Source organism: Balaenoptera ricei, chromosome 8, assembly GCF_028023285.1.
Source record: "Balaenoptera ricei isolate mBalRic1 chromosome 8, mBalRic1.hap2, whole genome shotgun sequence".
NCBI classification, from domain to species: Eukaryota; Metazoa; Chordata; class Mammalia; order Artiodactyla; family Balaenopteridae; genus Balaenoptera; species Balaenoptera ricei.
The window spans coordinates 39,768,911-39,791,649 of record NC_082646.1 but is presented as its reverse complement, the minus strand read 5'-3'; the positions used below and the strand labels follow the sequence as shown (position 1 = coordinate 39,791,649).

The following is a 22,739-nucleotide window of genomic DNA, read 5'->3' as shown; positions in this document are numbered from 1 at the left end:
AAATCGACATTAAGATGATAAGTAGAAATTAAAAACAGGAAAGACCAAATTTTAAAAAAGTCTTTCAATTTTAAAAAAGAGTGAAAGAATGAGGCTCATGAAAAAATAATATTATTAGATACAATACTGCAATCAAACATGTTCAAGGAAACTTGACTAAAAAATAAATTTTAGAATTATTGTGAAATAGAACAGACTCAGCACTTTGATTTTTATAAAATACTTTAAATAAAAATTTAAAAACAGTAACAAAACCAATAAAATATAACACACCTCAAGATCTCTACTACTACTGCGTCTCTGACGAGATCTCTGTTTTGAGAGGTCTTGCAGTTTCTGGAGCTGTTCTCGCTTTCTTGTGGCTAAAGTTTTTTCAGGTTCTTTTTGCTCCATCTCCACTGAAGAACATTCATCTTCAACCACTCTACGCGGATGTTTAACGCCCACTTTTCTAACTAGGATATCACTGTCGTCACTTTCATCACTGTCGTACATCACAGAGGAGATCCTTTTTCTCTTCCCTCGCTTGATGTGTTCTTCTTCTAAATCTTCCTCTGGTATTTGTCCAGAGTGTTTGTTGAGATCATCTTCCTCTTGACCTGAATGCTTTTCATGATCTGGTAAGTCAATACTTCCATGTTTGGTTTTGTTCTTTTCTTCTTCGTATGTCGAACTGTTGCCAGTGTTAATGAGATGCTTACTACTGTTTCCTTCACTTTCAACTTCAATTAATTTAAGCTCTCCTTCATTTTCTGGCTTCTTATTACTATCAAGCCCCTTGTTACTATCAGGTTCTTCGTCACTGTCAACACTTTCATTATTGTCAACACTTTCATCACTATCAAGCTCCTCATCACTGTCAAGCTCATCATCACTATCACATAATTGTGAGAGACTACTTCTTTTAGTCCGCCTCCAATCCACTCGAGATTTCTGTTCACACTCTTGAGTTTTAGAATTTTTCCTCGTTTCATGTCTTCTAATATGTACCATTTTCACTTAAGCTTCTACAAAATAAAGTTATTAGGAATATAATAATGACAACCAGATTACAACAATGAATGCATTTATGGTACAAACTATATTTATTTGGTGTTATTAAATGGTTCACAAAGGTAAAATCACATGAAATATCTGAGTGAAGATGGTTGCATAATTTGCATAACAAATTATGCAACAAATTATTTATTGAACATCTATGAAATCATCATATGAACATCTATTTTGAATTATGTTGTATGTTGTGCTGAAAGAGGTTCATACAAAAATCATGGTCCTGTTCTTCAGACTATTACTATCCATGTGCAGAACTAAAACATAGAAACATATAATAATTAAGAAAAATGCAAGGTAGTATTCATTTAGTACCAAATAAGTGATAAAAAAATAACTGCAATAAAAGTGTAAAGATGCAGGAAGATCAAAATAGCAAGTGTTTCACTGAAAATTTTATTGAACAGATATGATCTGATAGACCGCTGAAGAATTGATTACATTTGAACAGAAGGAATGAAAGACAAAGGGATTTCAGGAAAAAATGATAAAGTCCAAACTTTGGCACTGAGAATGAACATGACATGTTTAGTAAATAAGTGTGACCGAAAAGGTGTGAAAAAAGGCTTTATGCTGGAAAAAAGAGACCAGTATAGAAAGGTAGGGTGGGATTACAGAATGATTCCTCCCATAAGCAAAGAAGGATTCTGAACAGAGAAATTACATGAATTATAACATAAAAGTTAAACATTTATATGAAGAAAGTAATAAAGTACTAAGTGACACAAAATAGATAACAGTGCAAAACTGAGCGATAACTTATCTACCAAGATTTCAGCCTCCATATATTTTAGTAAAATGGCAATGGCTTTAAACCATTAAAAGTTAAAGATACAATATAATCCAATAGAAAACTTACTAACAATCCAATAACATAGGTGAAAAAACAAAAAAGTTTCATGGTGAAGCAGAGCATGGTATTGGGAAGGAAAACAAATGATCTAAGTTCCTGATTCAGAAAAGGGTGAACTCCATCAAAATTATCACAAGTATACAGTAAAAGAACAATTAGAGACAATTTAACTAGAGAAACGGTAACACATATGTACTTCTGTGGTTGCTAAGGAGAATAAAAATATGATCACGATGCAATGAGACTGACCTCATAATACGCATATAAGAACTTATGTATTCAATTGAGTGCTGTCTCCTTCAAAGAAATCACATTATGAGGCTGATTGTTCCAATATTTCCACCATGGCACAGAATATTCTGGAGATTTTCTATTTTATTTTCAAAAAATATGAAAATAATCACACGTCGTTTTTTATCCCAAAGAGACATTTAAATATCCACTGTATTCACTTGTCTTAGTTATAAGGGATTGTTACCAGCTTCCAGAAATGAAAGGCAATATGAAAAGATGAAGATTAACTACTATTAATTTTTTAAATGTGCTGCAAACTCTGATGGTAATTCCAAAACTAGAATGGCAAAAATTTTTTGAGCAATGGCGGTGTTACTGAACCAAGTTTATAGCTTCCCAAGATGATTATCTTTTTAGTTGGGGGGGGGGGAGATACCACCCATTTCATTGTACAAATTCTGTTATGTTTATAAGGCAATGTGACTGCTTCTATAATGGTAAACAACTCATATAAAATCAGAACAACAACAGTTGCTAAGATTATACACAAGAAATTATAATGTAGGCGACCTTATGACAGTAACTGCTACAAGATACATTCAGCATTGTAACAGTGATCTACCAAATCCTAGTCCATAGACCAAATATTCCGCTATTTGAAATTACACTTAGGTTGCATTTTACAGAAGGTTTATATTAAAATCAGCAAAGAATAAATCTGTGTGTGGTCAAAATTACTCTTTTTAAAACTCTCTATTTTACTCTTCAAAGTATGGATTATTGTATACCATACTGTTGCAAAATATGTCCCCCAGTTTCTCTTTCAGGTTTTAAACAGATTACTGTTTTTTTTTCTTTTTATTAAACACCAGATAAACTAGGCAGGTTATATTTTGAAGCCATATAGTACAAAGAAATATTTTTAAAGCATATATAGTTATAAATTTGCATAAGCTAACTGTGCATGTGCTTTACACTACAATAAGAAGGTAAGGCTTTTTAATAAATCTGTCTGAATTGGGAGAAATAATGAAAACAAAAGACAGATATGGCCTCAGTAGATACACTAAAGTATGGACAGGAGGAATATTAAAGTGAAAGGTGATTTTATTAGAACTCAAAAGCAGTTTCATACACACTAGATGATTATCTTACAAAACTATACCATGTGCAAAAGACAGTTATCATTTCAAGAGGTGATTCCTATGACAATGATAGAAATGATTAAGAATGTCACACTATTCAAATACCTATGACTGCACAGAGTTAAGCTATTAAAAAACGCTATATGTATAGTAATTTTCAGTGCATTTTCAAATATATTTTAAAATCCTGACAATGATCCGAAAAGGAAGATATTATCTACCTTCATTTATAAAAATCAAAGCCAAGGATGTAGAGTTTAAATGACTTACCGAAGATCACACAGCTCGTTAGTGACAGAGCAGGGATTAGAAACCAGGTCTCCTGATTCCCTGTCCAGTGCTACACAATGACTGCTGCCAATATTATATTTGTACAAGGTAGGAAAAATTATGCCTTCAAAAAGTCATTATTTTATCTCTCATTCAGGCTAAATTTTAGTTTCTGAAAATAATCATTAAAACAGTTTGACTAAGAGTTTACAAACATGCTTTTTAAATTATGTAACTGAATTTTAGTGCACATGAATTAGGCCAGAAACTTCTGTAAATTATTTATCTAACAGGCAAGAAAAGAATGTGCAAAAGAGATAAAAGTTTGCAGACTTCCCTCTGCCACCTTACTGAGGACACTGATCACAAAATTTAAGGGATTCCCCACTGAGTCAAAAAGTAAAGATTCCAAAGAAAGGCAGTCTCTGATGAGAAAAAATTTATTTTGGAAAGCTGCAGTATTGAATGTTTGAGGAGGCAAATTTTATGTAAACAAATTTCATTTGGCCAACTGCCAAATTTCCAGGGCATCTCTTATATTTCAAAATTGCTGTTTATATCAATAATGTCAAAAAAATCTGTCATTGAAAAGGAAGATAATTTGATTATGGTCGGCTCCTCTTTTTAAATGTGGATACTTTTACTGCGTGAGCTGGGGAGGGAAGAAGGATGACAGAGGGAAGTGAGTGAACTGAACCTGAGGAGAGAAATGAGAAGATAAAGCTAGGCTGATGGGTAAGGTATCTCTTGATCATTAGAATTCATTCAGAAAATAATCCATGCAAATGGATGTAATTTCTATATATGCTGAGTATACACTCAATATTTTGAAATGAAAGTTTAATCAAGCTTCTTTAATGATACCTTACCTTTAGGCAAAGAGAAAAAGAGACTCCAAACAGAGAGCATTAAATAAGTGAATGAAGATGATCAATACTATCACATCTTTGTGTTTCATGGTTAAAATCATGTAAATAGCACATACTATCTTGTCTGCCAAAGAATGTCAAGGCAATAACCCATAAGGCTTGTGTTCTTTCTCTAGCACGGTAACTCTACAACTAAAAAGGGTACTTTGATGCCACCTGAATTTCTCATCAGAAGAAACATCCTTTATTCTAGACTTTGAGGTTAATTCATCAAGAAAAGATTCATTCTAGGAATCATCGACTTGCCCTATGAACAATGTAGGTGGTAGTTTACACTTAAAAATTTGAAGGGCAGTGGAACCCCAGCCATTACTTGAAATTCCACCAGAAGGGATACATCTTATTTGTAAAACATTACCCCTCTTGATGTTTCCTTTTATATGACAGTTTGGAGAGGAAACCTTAATAAACCAAAGAAACAGTCATTGAATGTATACTATGTGCCAGCACATGCTCCGAGTTGTGGCGTTTCTAGAATTCAACAACACGGTCTCTGCTCCCAAGGAGCTCACAATCTGACGAGATTACTTGGGACACCAAAACAAGCCAGCGTAATACATGATTTAAGGGCTACAGAATATGATTCTTTTTTTGTTCTTATCGCATTGCTGTGAATAAATTTGTCATAGTTCTTCCATTGGCTGGAAAACAGGGCAGCACAACAAAACAGAAATGGGAAATAGGAAAATATGAAGAAACATAAAGGGAGGAAAGCCAATGTCCCCCACTTAGAATTACGGTTTAGTACGACACAATTTCGCATAGAGGGGATCCTGCCAGCTTGCCTTCCCCGACAACTATAGTATTCATTAAAATCTTTAACACTGAAGATGGTTCGCTAAATTCAGCAGGGATGAGGAGCCTAGGAAGGAACAGAGCCTCTCGGGAGTTAACACCACAGTCATTTTCATGATTACAAACCTGTCTCCTCGGCGGGACGCAGACACCTGACGCAGATCGCCCGCCCGTCTGCTACTCACCCCCAGGAGGGAGGGGCACCGTAGCTAGGAAACGGGACCCTCTGACAGAGCTTCGTGATGACGTGCGCGGGACGTCGCAAACCCCCGGACCTTAGAGGAGCTCGGCCCCCAGAAAACAAACAAGGATTTGGAAAAGCCAGAAACCCGCGAAATCACCCGTGGAGCCCTGCGCATCAGCCCTGCCCACTTCCCCTTCGCGGAAGGAACTGGCACCCCGCCCACTGCAGCTCTGCCCCGGCGGCCCACAAGTGGAGCGACGCGCAGAGGCGAGCCGTCCCGCCTACCCCGAGAGCGCCGGCGGGAATTTTTTATCCCCGCCCTTCTAATAAACCATTAGCAGCCGGAGCGGGAGCGAGTCCCCGCCCCGAGCTGGCCCGCACCGCCCCCGCGCCCTCACCTTTCAAATCTCCTCTGCCTCCGCCTCCACCTTTGCCTCCGCCCAGGTACGCAGTCCAGACTGGCGACGCTCCTCCTCCTTCCGGGGACGGGGGGAAGTCCCGCCTCTGGGAGGGGCGAGGGGCGGGGTCGGCGGTGGGAGGGGGCGTTTCCGGGAGCTTATGGTGGGGGTGGGGAGGAGCGGTCGACGCGCGTTAGGCAGGGAGCGTTACGGGGTCCTGGTTCCAACTGAGGTGGGGAGAGGGGGCTCGGCGGGCAGTGAAGAACGGGGAGGACTGTGTAGGCTAAGTACGCCAACGCGGGGAAGTGGGGCTGGCGGTGGAAGGGGCTGACTGCTGGGAAAGGAATCCAGCGTAACCGTCCCTCTGGGGAAGGGGGCCAGTCCCCGACTCCCTGGCTCTTCCGCTCTCTGCTGTAACTTTGGGGTGTGGCGGGGGTTAGTGACGGCCGTTGACCCGGGATCTGGGCGTGAAGGAGGCTTGTGGTCACGGTGGGGTTATAGTCTTTCTCGCGGCCACTGGGGGAATAAAACAAATGTTTGTAATCCGGATTATCCGCGGTGACTTGGGGCCTCCTCTACTGCCCATTTAAAGTTAAAGGCCTGTTCTCTCAGACTTCCGTCCCTCTGATCGTCCTTTGCCGTCTCTTTGCCAGCCAAGCCCAGCCAGGGGAGGGGTCAGGGCCACCAGGTGCCTGGTAAGGTTGAAAGACTGAGTGTGTAAGGCTGTGTTAAAGTGAGTCTGTGAGAGAAGGCAGGATTTAGAGGATTGCTTCCGTGTGAGTCTGGGGTGAGTCCCTGAGTCCCAGAGCCTCACCATGTCAGGGAAACGGAAGCGTGTGGTGTTAACTATTAAAGATAAGCTTGATATAATAAAGAAACTTGAAGACGGAGGTTCTTCCAAACAACTGGCAGTGATTTATGGAATTGGCGAGACAACAGTTCGGGATATAAGAAAAAATAAGGAAAAGATTATAACTTACGCAAGCAGTTCTGATTCCACAAGTCTTCTGGCCAAGAGGAAATCTATGAAGCCATCCATGTATGAGGAACTGGACAGAGCAATGCTGGAATGGTTCAACCAGCAAAGAGCAAAAGGGAATCCCGTGTCTGGACCAATTTGTGCAAAAAGGGCAGAGTTCTTCTTTTATGCTTTGGGAATGGATGGTGATTTTAACCCCTCTGCCGGTTGGTTAACTCGTTTTAAGCAGCGGCACAGCATTAGAGAGATTAATATTAGAAACGAAAGATTGAGTGGAGATGAGACAGCTGTGGAAGATTTTTGCAACAACTTTCGAGACTTTATTGAACGAGAGAATTTGCAACTGGAACAGATCTACAATGCAGATGAAACTGGACTGTTTTGGAAATGCTTGCCTTCCAGGACTTCAGTAATCAAAGGTAAATGCACAGCCCCTGGGCACAAGTCAATTGAAGAAAGAGTCACTATCATGTGTTGTGCCAATGCAACAGGTTTACACAAACTTAAGCTTTGTGTTGTGGGGAAAGCAAAGAAACCTCGCTCCTTCAAGTCAACTGACACCTCAAACCTGCCAGTCTCTTATTTCAGCCAAAAAGGTGCATGGATGGATCTTTCCATTTTCCGACAATGGTTTGATAAGATCTTTGTGCCACAAGTTCGCGAGCACTTAAGATCCAAAGGCTTGCAAGAAAAGGCTGTGCTCTTGCTGGATAATTCACCAACACATCCAAATGAAAACGTCCTGAGGTCAGATGATGGCCAAATATTTGCTAAATATTTACCACCTAATGTGGCTTCGTTGATTCAGCCCTCAAATCAGGGAGTCATAGCTACAATGAAGAGAAACTATCGTGCAGGTCTTCTCCAGAACAACTTGGAAGAAGGCAATGACCTGAGATCATACTGGAAGAAACTAACTCTGCTAGATGCACTTTATGAAATAGCAATGGCATGGAATTTAGTAAAGCCAGTTACCATTAGCAGAGCATGGAAGAAGATTCTCCCTACGATAGAGGAAAAAGAAAGCCTGGACTTTGATGAAGAAGATATCTCAGTGGCTGCTGTGGCTACCATTTTACAACACACCAAAGGATTGGAAAATGTGACTCCTGAGAACATTGAAAAATGGCTTGATGTGGACAGTACTGAACCAGGCTATGAAGTCTTAACTGACAGTGAAATCATCAGAAGAGCTCAAGGCCAGACAGACGAATCCAGTGAAAATGAGGAGGAGGAAGTAGAACTGATTCCAGAGAAACATATTAATCATGCAGCTGCTCTCCAATGGACTGAAAATTTATTGGATTATCTAGAACAACAAGGTGATATGATTCTGCCTGATAGACTGGTGATACGTAAACTTCGAGCCACCATCAGAAATAAGCAGAAGATGACAAACTCAAGTTAGTAATGGCATATCAGCATTACCATTGTTTTGGTAATTGTGTAACTCTTGACCTCTGCAATATGGCTTAATTTTCTTTGTGTTCTGAATTCTCAGACACAGCCCTGTGAAATACAGATACGAAAAATGTATCTGAAGTGGTTTGAGGATTATGTGTTTTGCAGCATCTGTCTCATGTCCCTTTATCTGTGTTGATAATCAGAAGCTGATTCTGTATAGGTATAAATTACACATAACGTATGTATTCACTTTTGTAGATCTACAATTATCCCTTCCATGACAGTGGCATTCCATAAATTTTCTAGCAGAAGTTACAGGTAACAGTGAACAGATTGAGCACTTTCCTGAAATCTTTTGTTAGATTTGTGAGGGCTGCCGCAGTAATCTTTCTTTGTGCTAACCATCTTAAGTGGGTGGTTGTTTTGTATATTTGTATACACTGGTGGAATGAGAAATATCTATATTGTTAGATTTCAGGGTGATCTATAATAATTCAAAATGAAGTTCAAAATGAAGGGGAAACTGATCTATGAATTAATAAAATAACTTAGAAATCATGCTTTTCTTACATTTGTTTGGGGGGGACTTTTTTCTGGAAGTAAAGTAAATATAGGAAGTGATTGCTAAATTAGAAAACTATTGGAAAGCTTATATATAAGATATTCTGACCTATTCATTTGTAGAAACTGGGAGTTGAAAATTTGGGGAACGTTAGGTTATTTATACAAAGGGAATAAATAGGCTCGTTTTAATTGGGTCTTTTTAAAAATATTATTAATTGGATAACAGTATAGGTTTATTATTTATTCATCTAATTATAGTACAGGTTTTATAATGTTACATGTGGTGATGTGAGCTCCCACCCTATATGTGAGGGAATATCTTGGGTATTTGAAAGTTTTTTTTTTTTTTTTTTACTATGCACTTGAAAATGTCTAAAATTTGAAAAAATTCGTCATACCTTCTCCTTTTATTTGATATGAAAAGAAGAAATGAATAAAGTTTTTATTTTTAATAAGCTGTAAATTATCTGTTTTATGAAGAAAGCAGAAATAATTATGGAAAGTGCTAGATTCTAAGGAATTTCATCATTTATTATTTTGACATTTGTAAAAAGGTATTACTGAATTCGTTTGTCAGAATTTTGATAAACTTGCTTAACAATGTAGGTTTACTCAAGACATTGAAAAGATTTTACCTATATGAATATTAATTTCGTTTGTAACTTAAAAGCAAAGTGTCTGCATATTATTTCATATTTTGGCCCTAATTTAAAAAAAAAAAAGAATTCTCTATCAGTCATTTTTGAAAGGTTTAACTTTTTCATTGAAATACTTTGCATTTTATAATGACTTTCTTAGAACTCTAAAGCTTCAAAAATACTTGTAGCTTTCCATAATTTCTGTTCTCTTCATGATATATGTCTAGGTTTTTTAAAAAGACTTATCTGTGACCAGAACTGTTTAAAAATTGTATTTGTTGCATGAATTGCCTCAGAAGTTAACATACATATTGAATCAGATAATTACACATTTTGCTATAAATTAAATTGTATATAAAAATTTTTTCATTTTTCTAAAATGAAAATATGTACTAAAAAGCTTCTTGGAATTTCTGTCTGGATTTGCTCACTGTTTTTAAAATTAACCTTGTCAGTGAAATTCAGCTGTATCATTGCCACCTAGTGGTAAAATTAACGTTACTGTTAAGCTGTGTGGTTTTAAACTTTAATATCTAGTAAAAGGTTCACTGTTTTGTGGCCTTGAGTGTGAATCTTGTGACTCTTTCTCTATCCTGTGAGAGACTGGCTCTTCTTTCTTTGCTTTGTAGCTATTTGCTCTTTTCTGAAAGCTGCCAACACTGGTAGACTAAAAGTTCTGTTTTGGACTCTTCTATCCTTAAACATAATTATAAAAGCTGCCAATTACTGAATACCGTGTTGTGTTCTAAGCAGTGTATTTATATCAGTAACCCTAAAATTATTAATTAGGTGGAAATACTGATGCTCAGCTCATACTCTTAATTGCTGAAGATCACTTGACTGCAGGTAAGAATTTAAACCCAGGTATTTGATGCCAAAGCCTACATTTATTTTCTCCAACCTAGGCTAACCTCTTAACCTTTCCAGTCTTCAACATTTATTCCTTGCCACCTTCCTCCACCACCTGCCACCGGTGTCTGAATTTACTTATCTATTTTTCAGTGCACTTGTGGCAGCAGTTTTCCTTTCCTTTTACCCTTTTATGAGGTTAGCCTTCCTCTTGCACTACTCTCCATTTCCCTGTTTATCCACAGCCTAATAGCATTTGAAATTGGGATCATCTGTTTTCTGATTTCTGGTTAGCCGTGCTCAGTGAGGATCCTTTCTCACTTCAGCAATTTAAAACCCACCATTGGGAAAACAGTTCATGCAAACCTTTCTCTTTAGTTCATGAGATAATCTCAAAGAGAATTGAAGAGTTGGCACAGTATAGTCCCAACATGAAAGTCTTGCCTTCCCACAGTTGTTGGAAACCACTACCACCAAAGGCACATTAGCATGTATACACTCAGATCCATACAGATCAAAGGGGAAAAAAAAATAAACCCCCAAATGAGATGATATGGTGAAGAGAATGATCGTTAGGTTCAAGTAAAAGAGGGGGTGGTTAGATGAGAAGAAGAAAATTAAAAGGAAATGTGGCCTACAGGGAGGTTTGTTTTGTAATGATGTGAATTTTAACATCCTAGTCCCAGGTTACTGGTATGTGTTGCTCATTCGTAGATGGTCCCTGTAATCTCTGCTTTTCTCCTTTTCACCTTTGGAATGTTAAGCCGTCAGCACCAAGTTGAATGCATTTGATCAGTAGTTGGGACCATTTGGTGGATGACACCAGAAGCTGTTTGGGTACCATATCTGCCCCAAAGTCATAAAGTCTTAGTTTCTAATGCCTCTTCCCTCAGTGCCCCACTGAAGGCTGTTTGGCTTTCTATTGCTCTATTAAGAAATTAGCCATAGAGTCATGTTCTCTCTAGTCTTACCAGGTTTTCCCATTGATAAGCCTTGATCAACTGAATAATGTTTCTCTAAACCGACACTCCTAGTAGCCAAGAATGCTGTGAGGGTAGGATTACCTGCAGAGGTTGATGCAGGAATTTAGAAACTTCCCTTCTATGAGAGATTTGGGCTTTTGGGGGGTGGATGGGTGAAAGGAGTGGAATTCCTTGCCAGGTTTAAATTCAGTGAATCAAAAGTTCATTGACTACTGGGGGTGATGCATTTAGGAAAATATAAAGACGGGGAAGAGTGGTTCATGTACTAAAGATCTTGAAATCAAGGTGGAAAAATAATGTATTTGAGAAAAAACAAAGCCATCTGGTTTAATTGTAAACTCATATAAAACAGCCAACATATGTGATATGGATTATGTGAGGAAACCATAATGATTTAGTTTGCTTATTAATTCCTTCAGTGGCTTCTACTCTATATATCCTCTACATTTTCAGCTTTTCTTTTTTTGGTTTTTACTACTCCTGAGTGACTTCATCCATTTCCATTACCTGCATGCTTATGAGCCCAAATCTGTCTCCAGTCACCCTGTCTTCAGAAGTCCAGATTTGTATCTTCAATTCAGAAGCAGTGTTTCAGTCTGGAAGGGAAATTTAAATTGTTGTTTTGCTTTCCATCTATAGTAAACTGTCCATTAGCATCCTAATGTCAGAGCCAACTAGATGCGCTAAGGAGTTTTAAACAGTGCCAAATTAAGCTAATCTATATTGGTCTGTAATATCAAAGTAGATAATTATCTTTTCTTATATATATATATATATATATCTCCTTTCTTAGTTAGCCTTTCCTGATGCCCTTGCCTCTGACCATTTTTTCCTATGGATAGCCGTAGTGGTTTCTGTTTTTCGTACCCTTGTTGCTACTCGAGTACTAAAATTGAGTTTATTTTCCAACCGTTAACCTCCTTAAAAGACTATCATTCAAACTCTTTAGACCAAATACATTCCTTAGAAATGTACTCTTAACTGTTTTCCCTATTTAAAGCAGCTGGCAAGTTTACACAGTAACTAGTCGCATGCAATTAGAAGTTGGGGGTGAAAGAATGCCCAGAGCCTAGCAGTCGCTGGGAACACTTAATAATGTGAAAACTAGTGTCTTTAAGACCTCAGATTCTGTAAGACTTGTATTGTGAAGTGATTTTTTGATGTGTATCTCAATATTGGACTATGAGATCAACGACCGTAGAATCAATGCTTTGAAGAATAGTATATATTCAGTCAACAAATGTGTACTCAACAAACACAAATTGTATTTCTGTGTGTAAGACATTCTAGGCAATATATGGGATACATGGATTAGACTACATTAGACTTATAATAGAGAGGAGGAGACAAATGTAAAAAAAAGGGAGAATGAATTGTGTCACGTTCTGATGGAGTGCATATACAAGACTAATTCTGATATGAGTGACATAAGGTAGTATAATCTGATAGGAGGAGTAAGTCATAACAATTGAGTTGGTCTTGAAAAATAACTAAAATTTTCATGATGTTTTACTGTCTTCAGTCATTGCCAAATATCCTCCAGGGGGCAAAATCATCCCCAGTTGAGAACCATGGCTGTAGAGTTACAAGCTTACAGGTTTTTGGTCTGCTTTCCAAGTTATTGAAGGTAATACTTGAAAAATGTTTTTACCGCTATTCCATCTTACCAGCCTCTGCTAGTTGTTTCCCTGATGCCTGCTTCCTGATCACTAATTAATTCCACACATTTGAGATTTTTGTCACAGCAGCACCCAATTTCAAGATACCAATTTCTCTGTTGATCTGGGTAACTCTAGCTGATGAAAACAACCTCAGAATTTTAGAGACTTATAATATATGTGTTTCTCTGAGTAATCTTGTGATGATATAAAACTTGGTCGAAGCGTGATTTTCTTCAAGTTGTGATTCATGGGCCCAGGCTCCTTCCACCTTGTGATTTTGTGCTTGCTAGACCCCCTAGAGTCTTCTACATCCAGTTAGTAGATAGGAAAAGAGAGAATGAAGAATATACACTGCTTCTTAACTTCCTTCTATCAGAAATGATATGCATTATTTCTGTTCATATTCTAATGATGAGCACTCATCACCTGGCCCTACCTTGATTCCGGGGGCACTCAGGAATAACTCCCTAACTAGGCAGCTGCTTCCTAATTATGACTTTTTACAATGGAAGGGGAGGGTGCACATTTTTAGTGAATAATTAGCCCTTTCTGAAACAAAAGTATACAATTGCAGTTATTCTTATAGAATCATCCATGGAGCTTTAAAAAATATCAATGCATGAGTCCTACTCCGAAAGGATCAGATTGCAATTTGTTTAGAGTAGTTACAGTGTATTTTTTTTTTAATGTTGCAGAGAATCACTAGTATGCAACCAAAGTTGAGAGCCACAAGATTACAAATTTGCAAGGTGAGTGGAGTAGATGTGGAGACAAGAGAATAACAGGCTCCTTTCATGGACCATAAGGTCAAGACTATGTATAGAGGTAGAGTAATGAGGAAGCTAAATAAATAAGCAAATAAGCATGTATATATGTCTCTGTGTGTTTTTAGGGGGTAGCTGATATCAGAAGAGAGAACATAAATCTTGAAAGCAGGAAACTTGTGTCTGAGTCCCAGTTCTACCACTTTTCAGTTCCAGAATTTCTAATTGGTTCTCTTTCATAAGTACCTATTCTTTCATGTATACAATAATCTTCCCTTATTTGAGTGTATGAATTTTACTTATCTGAAACATATAGTTTGAATTCTCTGTGATCCCTCACCTTTTCCTACCCTTTACTGAGTTCATAGTCCTTCATGGAGTTGGTACACTTCCAACATTTTGGTCATTCTTAATTGTGCATTCTTCACTGTAGCTGAGATTGCCTGAAAGAGTATGACCTCTGCTTTATACAGCATATATTATGGGAAGTATAGAAACATCTGCTAAGGTTTGGTTGGAGCCATTGATAGAACAAGGAATGGACATTATATCCTGTCAGATGTGAAACTTGAGAGCTCATTTTCTGAACTCGGATGCTCCCCACTCCTCCCGAGTTTACCAGGTACCAAGGGCATTATTCTGGTAATTACCCAAAGCTCTGCTTCTTCCTGAACACAGGCATTATTTTCTTTTGTGCCTAGCCTGGAAGGTGGCGGTATATGCCTGGATCCTTGCGCTAGGCCTCTTGTTGGTTATATTCGGACTCCTGCTCCCAGCTCTTGCCACCTCATTATATGGAACACAATTTTCTCACACGTAGTTTATGGTCCTCCAAAAGTTTACCTTCCTGTTTTGAAGATGGCTATACTTGGTTCTTTTAAAAGTATATACATACATATTTTTTTCTATTGTTTATATAGTTGATGTAAGATGAGAATGAAGCATCTGCTCTCTCCATTTATTTTGATATCAGAAGTCCTAGCCGTGTGATATTGGGTGAGTTTCTAAATCTCTGAGTCTTCTTATCTCTAAAATGGGGATAATACAGGTTGCTAAGAAGATTAAATAAAATAATGTACAACACTTTGTGAACTAATATGTTAGTTTTTATATTATTAGTAGGAAGGATTAAAGGACTAGAGGGCATCAAAGATGAAGAGAAGAGTGGGAGAGTAAGATAATTGAAAGAATAGGGGTTTGTGGTCAAAGGGAGGAATTATAGAGGTCAAGATCAGCAACTCTAGGTATTTACAATGTGTTGAGCCAATATATACAATCAGGCTCTGGCACGCCCTTTTCAATGCTCTAAGCTTCTTTCTCTTACATGATGTGGAGATTAACCCTTTTATTCACACTCTTAAGTCAGAAGGTGCTTTTTTTCATATTATAATTATACAACGTTTGTATAGTCTCAATTTGAAGACCTCTCTAAAAGGGGAGAGTGGCATTTCAATATATCCTAAAGGTGTCAAGTCAACAAAAAGATCAATTTTGGTTGCAAATACCTTACAGGTATACAAATCTAATATTTTATGCAAAAGTTAATAAAGTTTAAAGGAACAGATAGAAATCTGAAAAGGAGAGGTGGATAAGTAAAGGAATATCAAATAGATTAGTGACAAGCCACTCTGAAATTAAGAGAATAAATGGGAGGCTCCCGCGGCCGAAGCGGCGGCCCGGCGCAGCGCGGTCGGCTTGAGCGCTCACCGCAGCGAGGAGGTTTCCTCGGCCGTCCCGCCTTCCGCCGCGGTCGCCGGGCTGCGCTGCTCCAGCCGGGACGCGCGCCTCTGCGCTCCTCGCAGCTGCCACCCCCGCCGCCGCTCCCCTCGCCGTCCGCACACACACCGTGACGAAGAAAGAGAAGTCCTTCAACCAGAGCCTGGCCGAGTGGAAGCTCTTCAACTGCAACACGACCACCGGAGAGTTCCTGGGGCCCACCGCCAAGAGCTGGGATTTGAGCTTGCTCTTCTGCCTAGTTCTTTGGGTTCCTGGCTGCACTCTTTTCATTTACAAAGTGGGCTATGCTTCAGGCTCTGAACGATAAGGTTCCAAGATATCGTGACCAGATTCCTAGCCCAGGACTTATGGTTTTTCCAAAACCAGTGACGGCGTTGGATTTTTCATTCAGCGTGTCTAATCCAGAGTCCTATAGAGGGTACATTAATGACCTTAAGAAATTTCTAAAGTCATATGGCTTAGAAGAACAGAAGAATCTCACAGATTGTCCCGATAGAGCATTTTTTGAGCAGAAGGGTCTAGATTATACTTCATGTCGGTTTCCTCTTGTCTTACTTGAAGCACGCAGTGGTGTGGATGATCCCGAGTTTGGCTACTCCACAGGAAGCCCTTGTATTCTTGTGAAAATGAACAGAAAAATTGGATTAAAGCCTCAAGGAGAACCAAGGATAGAATGTATTTCGAAGGGTGAAAACACAGCAGTGCTATCAACTTATCCTTCTGATGGAACGATAGATTTAAAATATTTTCCATATTATGGGAAAAAATTGCATGGGAGCTATCTACAGCCATTTGTTGCCGTCCAGCTCATCTTTGGTAATAGAAATAACGTAAACGAAGTAACAGTTGAGCGCAAGATTGATGGATCACCCAACCTAAAATACCGGGATGATCGTGACAAGTTTTTAGGACGAGTTGCATTCAAAAGCACCATGCGTTCATAGTAGGAGTTAGGATATCTCCACAGAGTAAACGTTGTGTTGTCTGTCTTCACTTGGTATCAGCTGGACCTGCCATTCCAGAATAATGAGACCACCTTGGAGAAAGGTGGAGTGGTACATGAGACTGGGGTAGCATCATAATGTGCTTCCAGATCATAGTGTCAGTGTCCTTCAAAGTAACTGCCTGTTGCCTCTGCTGCCTTTTGAACCATGTACAGTCACAAGATAGGATTGTGAACACCTGATTCTGAACATGTAAGATGGGGGTTTGTCCAATTTTTAAGTGGTTTAATTGCCTAGTGTCTAAAGCTTAATGTGCTGTGCTATGTAAGTATTTTATAGATTTAACACTGGTTAACTGTCACATTTTGATGCCAGCAAAGTTTTAGGGGATAAAATGGTACCTGACCAACGTCAAATGACTTTATAGCTGCAAGAAATGCAGTGTATGGAGAAGCTCTGTATGTGAGGAGGAAAAAGGAAAATAAAAGTGGATTTGAAAGGTTAAATAAAAAAAAGAATAAATGGTATTAAGCAGCCAAGTATCTCTTCCATTCCCCCTTTTTATACATAATGCCTTTTGTCTATCAATCTAACAAAGTATACGCCTTCATAGCAACCCATTGTCTGTAGACTGAGCCTCAGTTCTCTGCCTTTTGCTGTTTGATCTCTACATCCTCATACAAGAATGACAAAGAAAGACCCTGAGTGGATTTGTCTGGTACTATCAATTGACACAGGTAGTAGGAAATTGTCAGTACATATGTGAGGGGAAAAAAGTATACAAATTTCATTCTTTATAAAAGACTTATTTGATAAGGCTTTTCTTGTATGAGGCATGTAAAGACAAATTTTTGATGCAGAAATATATGAGGGCTCCATGGCAACTGAAAACAAAAGGCTGTATTTGATCATACAATTAAACACAACTATTTTCTATTTTCATTTCAGTATTTAGGACTAGCTTATTTTTATTCTGTGTATTACAGATATTTTAACAAATGAAATAAAATTGAATGCAGTGTGGAAAAATCAATTCCATGAATTAATTTTTTTTAATTAATTTATTTATTTATGGCTGTGTTGGGTCTTCGTTTCTGTGCAAGGGCTTTCTCTAGTTGCGGCGAGCGGGGGCCACTCTTCATCGCGGTGCGCGGGCCTCTCACTATCGCGGCCTCTCTTGTTGTGGAGCACAGGCTCCAAACGCGCAGGCTCAGTAATTGCGGCTCACGGGTGCAGCTGCTCCGTGGCATGTGGGATACTCCCAGACCAGGGCTCGAACCCGTGTCCCCTGCATTGGCAGGCAGACTCTCAACCACTGCGCCACCAGGGAAGCCCCCATGAATTAATTTTTAAGCTATATTTGTACATTCATCAGTAGAATCTTCTTTTTTCTAACCTTAAAGGGAAAAACTGTTTCACATAATAAACAATAAATGTCACTTAGATAAATATTTACCCTCTTTTAATTCTAGTACTTTGTAAGTTTCTTTAATGTGACTATGAAATTTTGTCATTTATTCATTTGTTCATTTATTCATTCATCTCAAATATTTACCTATAAATATTGACCTACTCCATAACCAAAAATTTAATCATTCTCCAATTTCTTCTTGCAGATTTGTGTGATGATGAACTTGAAATTAAATCCTTGTATATTTTGTATGTTAGAAAAAAAACTTTTCTACTTTAGTCATCAGTGAGTTGATGAAGAAAGATACTTAGTAAGATTGATGATTTTTGATAAGTTTTAGCATACAAACTGGTTCTTAAAACCTTAGTTATTTTGAAGTTATCATTTATAAGTGCTTATAATATGTAAATATTTATTCATTGGTTTCTATAAACACTAGATACAAATAATCTGCTTTTTGACATATATTCCAGATATTTATACACAATACCATTCTATATTACCTAGAGATGATTTGCTGGCTTAAAAAAAAGAAAAAAAATGCAAATAAAAATAAAAGCAGCAAGTTAGAGAAAAATGTTCAATAATGGTTATATTCAAAAAGTATTAAAATGTCTAAGATAGGAGTTTTGTCTTTTTTTTTTTTTTGACATCTTCATTGGAGTATAATTGCTTTACAATGGCGTGTTAGTTTCTGCTGAATAACAAAGTGAATCAGCTATATGTATACATATATCCCCAAATCCCTTCCCCCTTGCGCCTCCCTCCCACCCCTCTAGGTGGTCACAAAGCACCGAGCTGATCTCCCTGTGCTATACGGCTGCTTCCCACTAGCTATCTGTTGTACATTTGGTAGTGTATGTATGTCCATGCCACTCTCTCACTTCTTACCAGCTTAGCCTTCCCCATCCCCGTGTCCTCAAGTCCATTTTCCACGTCTGCATCTTTATTCCTGTCCTGCCCCTAGGTTCCTCAGAACTTTTTTTTTTTTTTTTTAGATTCCATATATATGTGTTAGCATACAGTATCTGTTTTTCTCTTTCTGACTTACTTCACTCTGTATGACAGTCTCTAGGTCCATCCACCTCACTACAAATAACTCAAATTCGTTTCTTTTTATGGCTGAGTAATATTCCATTGTATATATGTACCACATCTTCTTTATCCATTTATCTGTCGATGGATACTTAGGTTGCTTCGATGTCCTGGCTATTGTAAATAGAGCTGCAATGAACATTGTGGTACATGACTCTTTTGGAATTATGGTTTTATCAGGATATATGTCCAGTAATGGGATTGCTGGGTCGTATGGTAGTTCTATTTTTAGTTTTTTAAGGAACCTCCATACTGTTCTCCGTAGTGGCTGTATCAATTTACATTCCCACCAACAGTGCAAGAGGGTTCCCTTTTCTCCACACACTCTCCAGCATTTATTGTTTGTAGATTTTTTGATGATGACCATTCTGACCGGTGTGAGGTGATACCTCATTACAGTTTTGATTTGCATTTCTCTAATGATTAGTGATGTTGAACATCCTTTCATGTGTTTGTTAGCAATCTGTATATCATCTTTGGAGAAATGTCTGTTTAGATCTTCTGCCCATTTTTGGATTGGGTTGTTTGTTTTTTTGATATTGAGCTGCATGAGCTGCTTGTATATATTGGAGATTAATCCTTTGTCAGTTGCTTTGTTTGCAAATATTTTCTCACATTCTGAGGGTTGCATTTTCGTCTTGTTTATGGTTTCCTTTGCTGGGTAAAAGCTTTTAAGTTTCAGTAGGTCCCATTTGTTTATTTTTGTTTTCATTTCCATTTCTCTAGGAGGTGGGTCAAAAAGGATCTTACTGTGATTTATGTCATAGAATGTTCTGCCTATGTTTCCCTCTAAGAGTTTTATAGTGTCTGGCCTTACATTTAGGTCTTTGATCCATTTTGAGTTTATTTTTGTGTATGATGTTAGGGAGTATTCTAATTTCATTGTTTTACATGTAGCTGTCCAGTTTTCCAGCACCACTTACTGAAGAGGCTGTCTTTTCTCCACTGTATATTCTTGCCTCCTTTATCAAAGATAAGGTGACCATATGTGCGTGGGTTTATCTCTGGGCTTTCTCTCCTGTTCCATTGATCTATATTACTGTTTTTGTGCCAGTACCATGCTGTCTTGATTACTGCAGCTTTGTGGTATAGTCTGAAGTCCAGGAGCCTGATTCCTCCAGCTCCATTTTTCTTTCTCAAGATTGCTTTGGCTATTCGGGGTCTTTTGTGTTTCCATACAAACTATGAAATTTTTTCTTCTAGTTCTGTGAAAAATGCCATCGGTAGTTTGATAGGGATTACACTGAATCTGTAGATTGCTTTGTGTAGTAGAGTCATTTTCACAACATTGATTCTTCCAATCCAAGAACATGGTTTATCTCTCCACCTGTTTGTATGATCTTTAATTTCTTTCATCAGTGTCTTATAGTTTTCTGCATACAGGTCTTTTTGTCTCCTTAGGTAAGTTTATTCCTAAGTATTTTATTCTTTTTGTTGCAGTGGTAAATGGGATTATTTCCTTAATTTCTCTTTCAGATTTTTCATCATTAGTATATAGGAATGCAGGAGATGTCTGTGCATTAATTTTGTGTTCTGTTACTTTACCAAATTCATTGATTAGCTCTAGTAGTTTTCTGATAGCATCGTTAGGATTCTCTATGTATAGTATCATGTCATCTGCAAACAGTGAGAGTTTTACTTCTTCTTTTCCTATTTGGATTCCTTTTATTTCTTTTTCTTCTCTGATTGCTGTGGCTAAAACTTCCAAAACTATGTTGACTAATAGTGGTGAGAGTGGGCAACTTTGTCTTGTTCCTGATCTTAGTGGAAATGGTTTCAGTTTTTCACCATTGAGAACGATGCTGGCTGTGGGTTTGTCATATATGGCCTTTATTATGTTAAGGTAAGTTCCTTCTGTGCCTACTTTCTGGAGAGTTTTTATCATAAATGGGTGTTGAATTTTATCAAAAGCTTTTTCTGCATCTATTGTGATTATCATATGGTTTTTATCCTTCAGTTTGTTAATATGGTGTATCACATTGATTGATTTGCATATGTTGAAGAATCCTTGCAGTCCTGCGATAAACCCCACTTAATCATGGTGTATGATCCTTGTAATGTGCTGTTGGATTCTGTTTGCTAGTATTTTGTTGAGGATTTTTGCATCTATGTTCATCAGTAATATTGGCCTGTAGTTTTCTTTATTTGTGACATCTTTGTCTGGTTTTGGTATCAGGGTGATGTTGGTCTAGTAGAATGAGTTTGGGAGTGTTCCTCCCTCTGCTCTATTTTGGAAGAGTTTGAGAAGGATAGGTGTTAGCTCTTCTCTAAATGTTTGATAGAATTCACCTGTGAAGCCATCTGGTCCTGGGCTTTTGTTTATCGGAAGATTTTTAATCACAGTTTCAGTTTCAGTGTTTGTGATTGGTCCGTCTATATTTTCTATTTCTTCCTGGTTCAGTCTCAGAAGGTTGTGCTTTTCTAAGAATTTGTCCATTTCTTCCAGGTTGTCCATTTTATTGGCATATAGTTGGTGGTAGTAATCTGTCATGATCCCTTGTATTTCTGCAGTGTCAGTTATTACTTCTCATTTTTCATTTCTAATTCTATTGATTTGAGTCTTCTCCCTTTTTTTCTTGATGAGTCTGGCTAATGGTTTATCAATTTTGTTTATCTTCTCAGAAAACCATCTTTTAGTTTTATTGATCTTTGCTATCGTTTCCTTCATTTCTTTTTCATTTATTTCTGATCTGATCTTTATGATTTCTTTCCTTCTGCTAACTTTGGGTTTTTTTGGTTCTTCTTTCTCTAATTTCTTTAGGTGTAAGGTTAGTTTGTTCATTTGCAATGTTTTTTGTTTATTGAGGTAGGATTGTATTGCTATAAACTTCCCTCTTAGAACTGCTTTTGCTGCATCCCATAGGTTTTAGGTCGTCGTGTTTTCATTGTCATTTGTTGCTATGTATTTTTTGATTTCCTCAGTGATCTCTTGGTTATTTAGTAGTATATTGTTTAGTCTCCATGTGTTTGTATTTTTTACAGTTTTTTTCCTGTAATTGATATCTAGTCTCATAGCATTGTGGTCAGAAAAGATACTTGATATGATTTCAATTTTCTTAAATTTCCCAAGGCTTGATTTGTGACCCAAGATGTGATCTATCCTGGACAATGTTCCATGAGCAGTTGAGAAGTGTATTCTGACACTTTTGGGTGGAATGTTCTATAAATATCAATTAAATATATCTGGTCTATTTTGTCATTTAAAGCTTGTGTTTCCTTATTTATTTTCTGTTTGGATGATATGTCCATTGGTGAAAGTGGGGCATTAAAGTCCCCTACTATTATTGTGTTACTGTTGATTTCCCCTTTCATGGTTGTTAGCATTTACCTTATGTAGTGAGATGCTCCTATGTTGGGTGCATAACCATTTATAATTGTTATATCTTCTTCTTGGATTGATTCCTTGATCATTCTGTAGTGTCCTTCCTTATCTCTTGTAACAGTCTTTATTTAAAAGTCTATTTTATCTGATATGAGTATTGCTGCTCCAGCTTTCTTTTGATTTCCATTTGCATGGAATATCTTTTTCCATACCTTCACTTTCAGTCTGTATGTGTCCGTAGGTCTGAAGTGGATCTCTTGTAGACAGCATATATATGGGTCTTATTTTTGTATCCATTCAGCCAGCCAGTGTCTTTTGGTTAGGGCATTTAATTCACTTACATTCAAGGTTTTTATCGATATGTATGTTCTTATTACCATTTTCTTAATTGTTTTGGGTGTGTGTGTGTGTGTGTGTGTGTGGGTGTGTGTGTGTTAACTAAGCATGTCTTTATTGTGAAATTTATCTCTCATTGAATTAATTCCTCATGGGCCCAGTCAGAGGGTTTGTTTTTGTGGGTCTTTTTC

At 37.8% G+C, this 22,739-nt stretch overlaps 3 protein-coding genes across 10 annotated transcripts in view; 2 read left to right on the top strand and 1 right to left on the bottom strand.

Moving 5' to 3' along the window:
• CCDC82 (coiled-coil domain containing 82) overlaps positions 1–5,940 on the bottom strand; it is a 29,615-nt gene extending 23,675 nt beyond the window's left edge. For 2 of the 8 annotated variants that reach the window (XM_059930544.1, XM_059930536.1), the window contains exons 1-2: positions 5,406–5,841; positions 274–1,007 (exon numbers count right to left, since the gene is read on the bottom strand). In XM_059930544.1, coding sequence (XP_059786527.1) covers positions 274–993 — 720 coding nt within the window. In that variant the 5' untranslated portion in view covers positions 994–1,007; positions 5,406–5,841. The other 6 variants (XM_059930537.1, XM_059930541.1, XM_059930538.1 and 3 more) reach the window with 6 other exon arrangements.
• Positions 5,941–6,114: 174 nt separating this feature from the next.
• On the top strand, positions 6,115–9,308 carry JRKL (JRK like). The gene has a single exon (XM_059929376.1). It carries the CDS (start codon positions 6,677–6,679, stop codon positions 8,246–8,248), a length of 1,572 nt encoding a protein of 523 aa, XP_059785359.1. The 5' UTR covers positions 6,115–6,676; the 3' UTR covers positions 8,249–9,308.
• A 4,988-nt stretch (positions 9,309–14,296) lies between these two features.
• LOC132370137 (sodium/potassium-transporting ATPase subunit beta-3-like) lies at positions 14,297–16,384 on the top strand. The gene is given in 3 exon segments (XM_059929891.1): positions 14,297–14,345; positions 15,416–15,677; positions 15,679–16,384. Coding segments are annotated over 3 exon segments (1,017 nt in total).
• The last annotated feature ends 6,355 nt before the right edge of the window (positions 16,385–22,739 follow it).

Coding starts and splice junctions, on each gene's coding strand:
- JRKL (XM_059929376.1), top strand. CDS start 6,677: ATGTCAGGGAAACGGAAGCGTGTGGTGTTAACTATTAAAGATAAGCTT.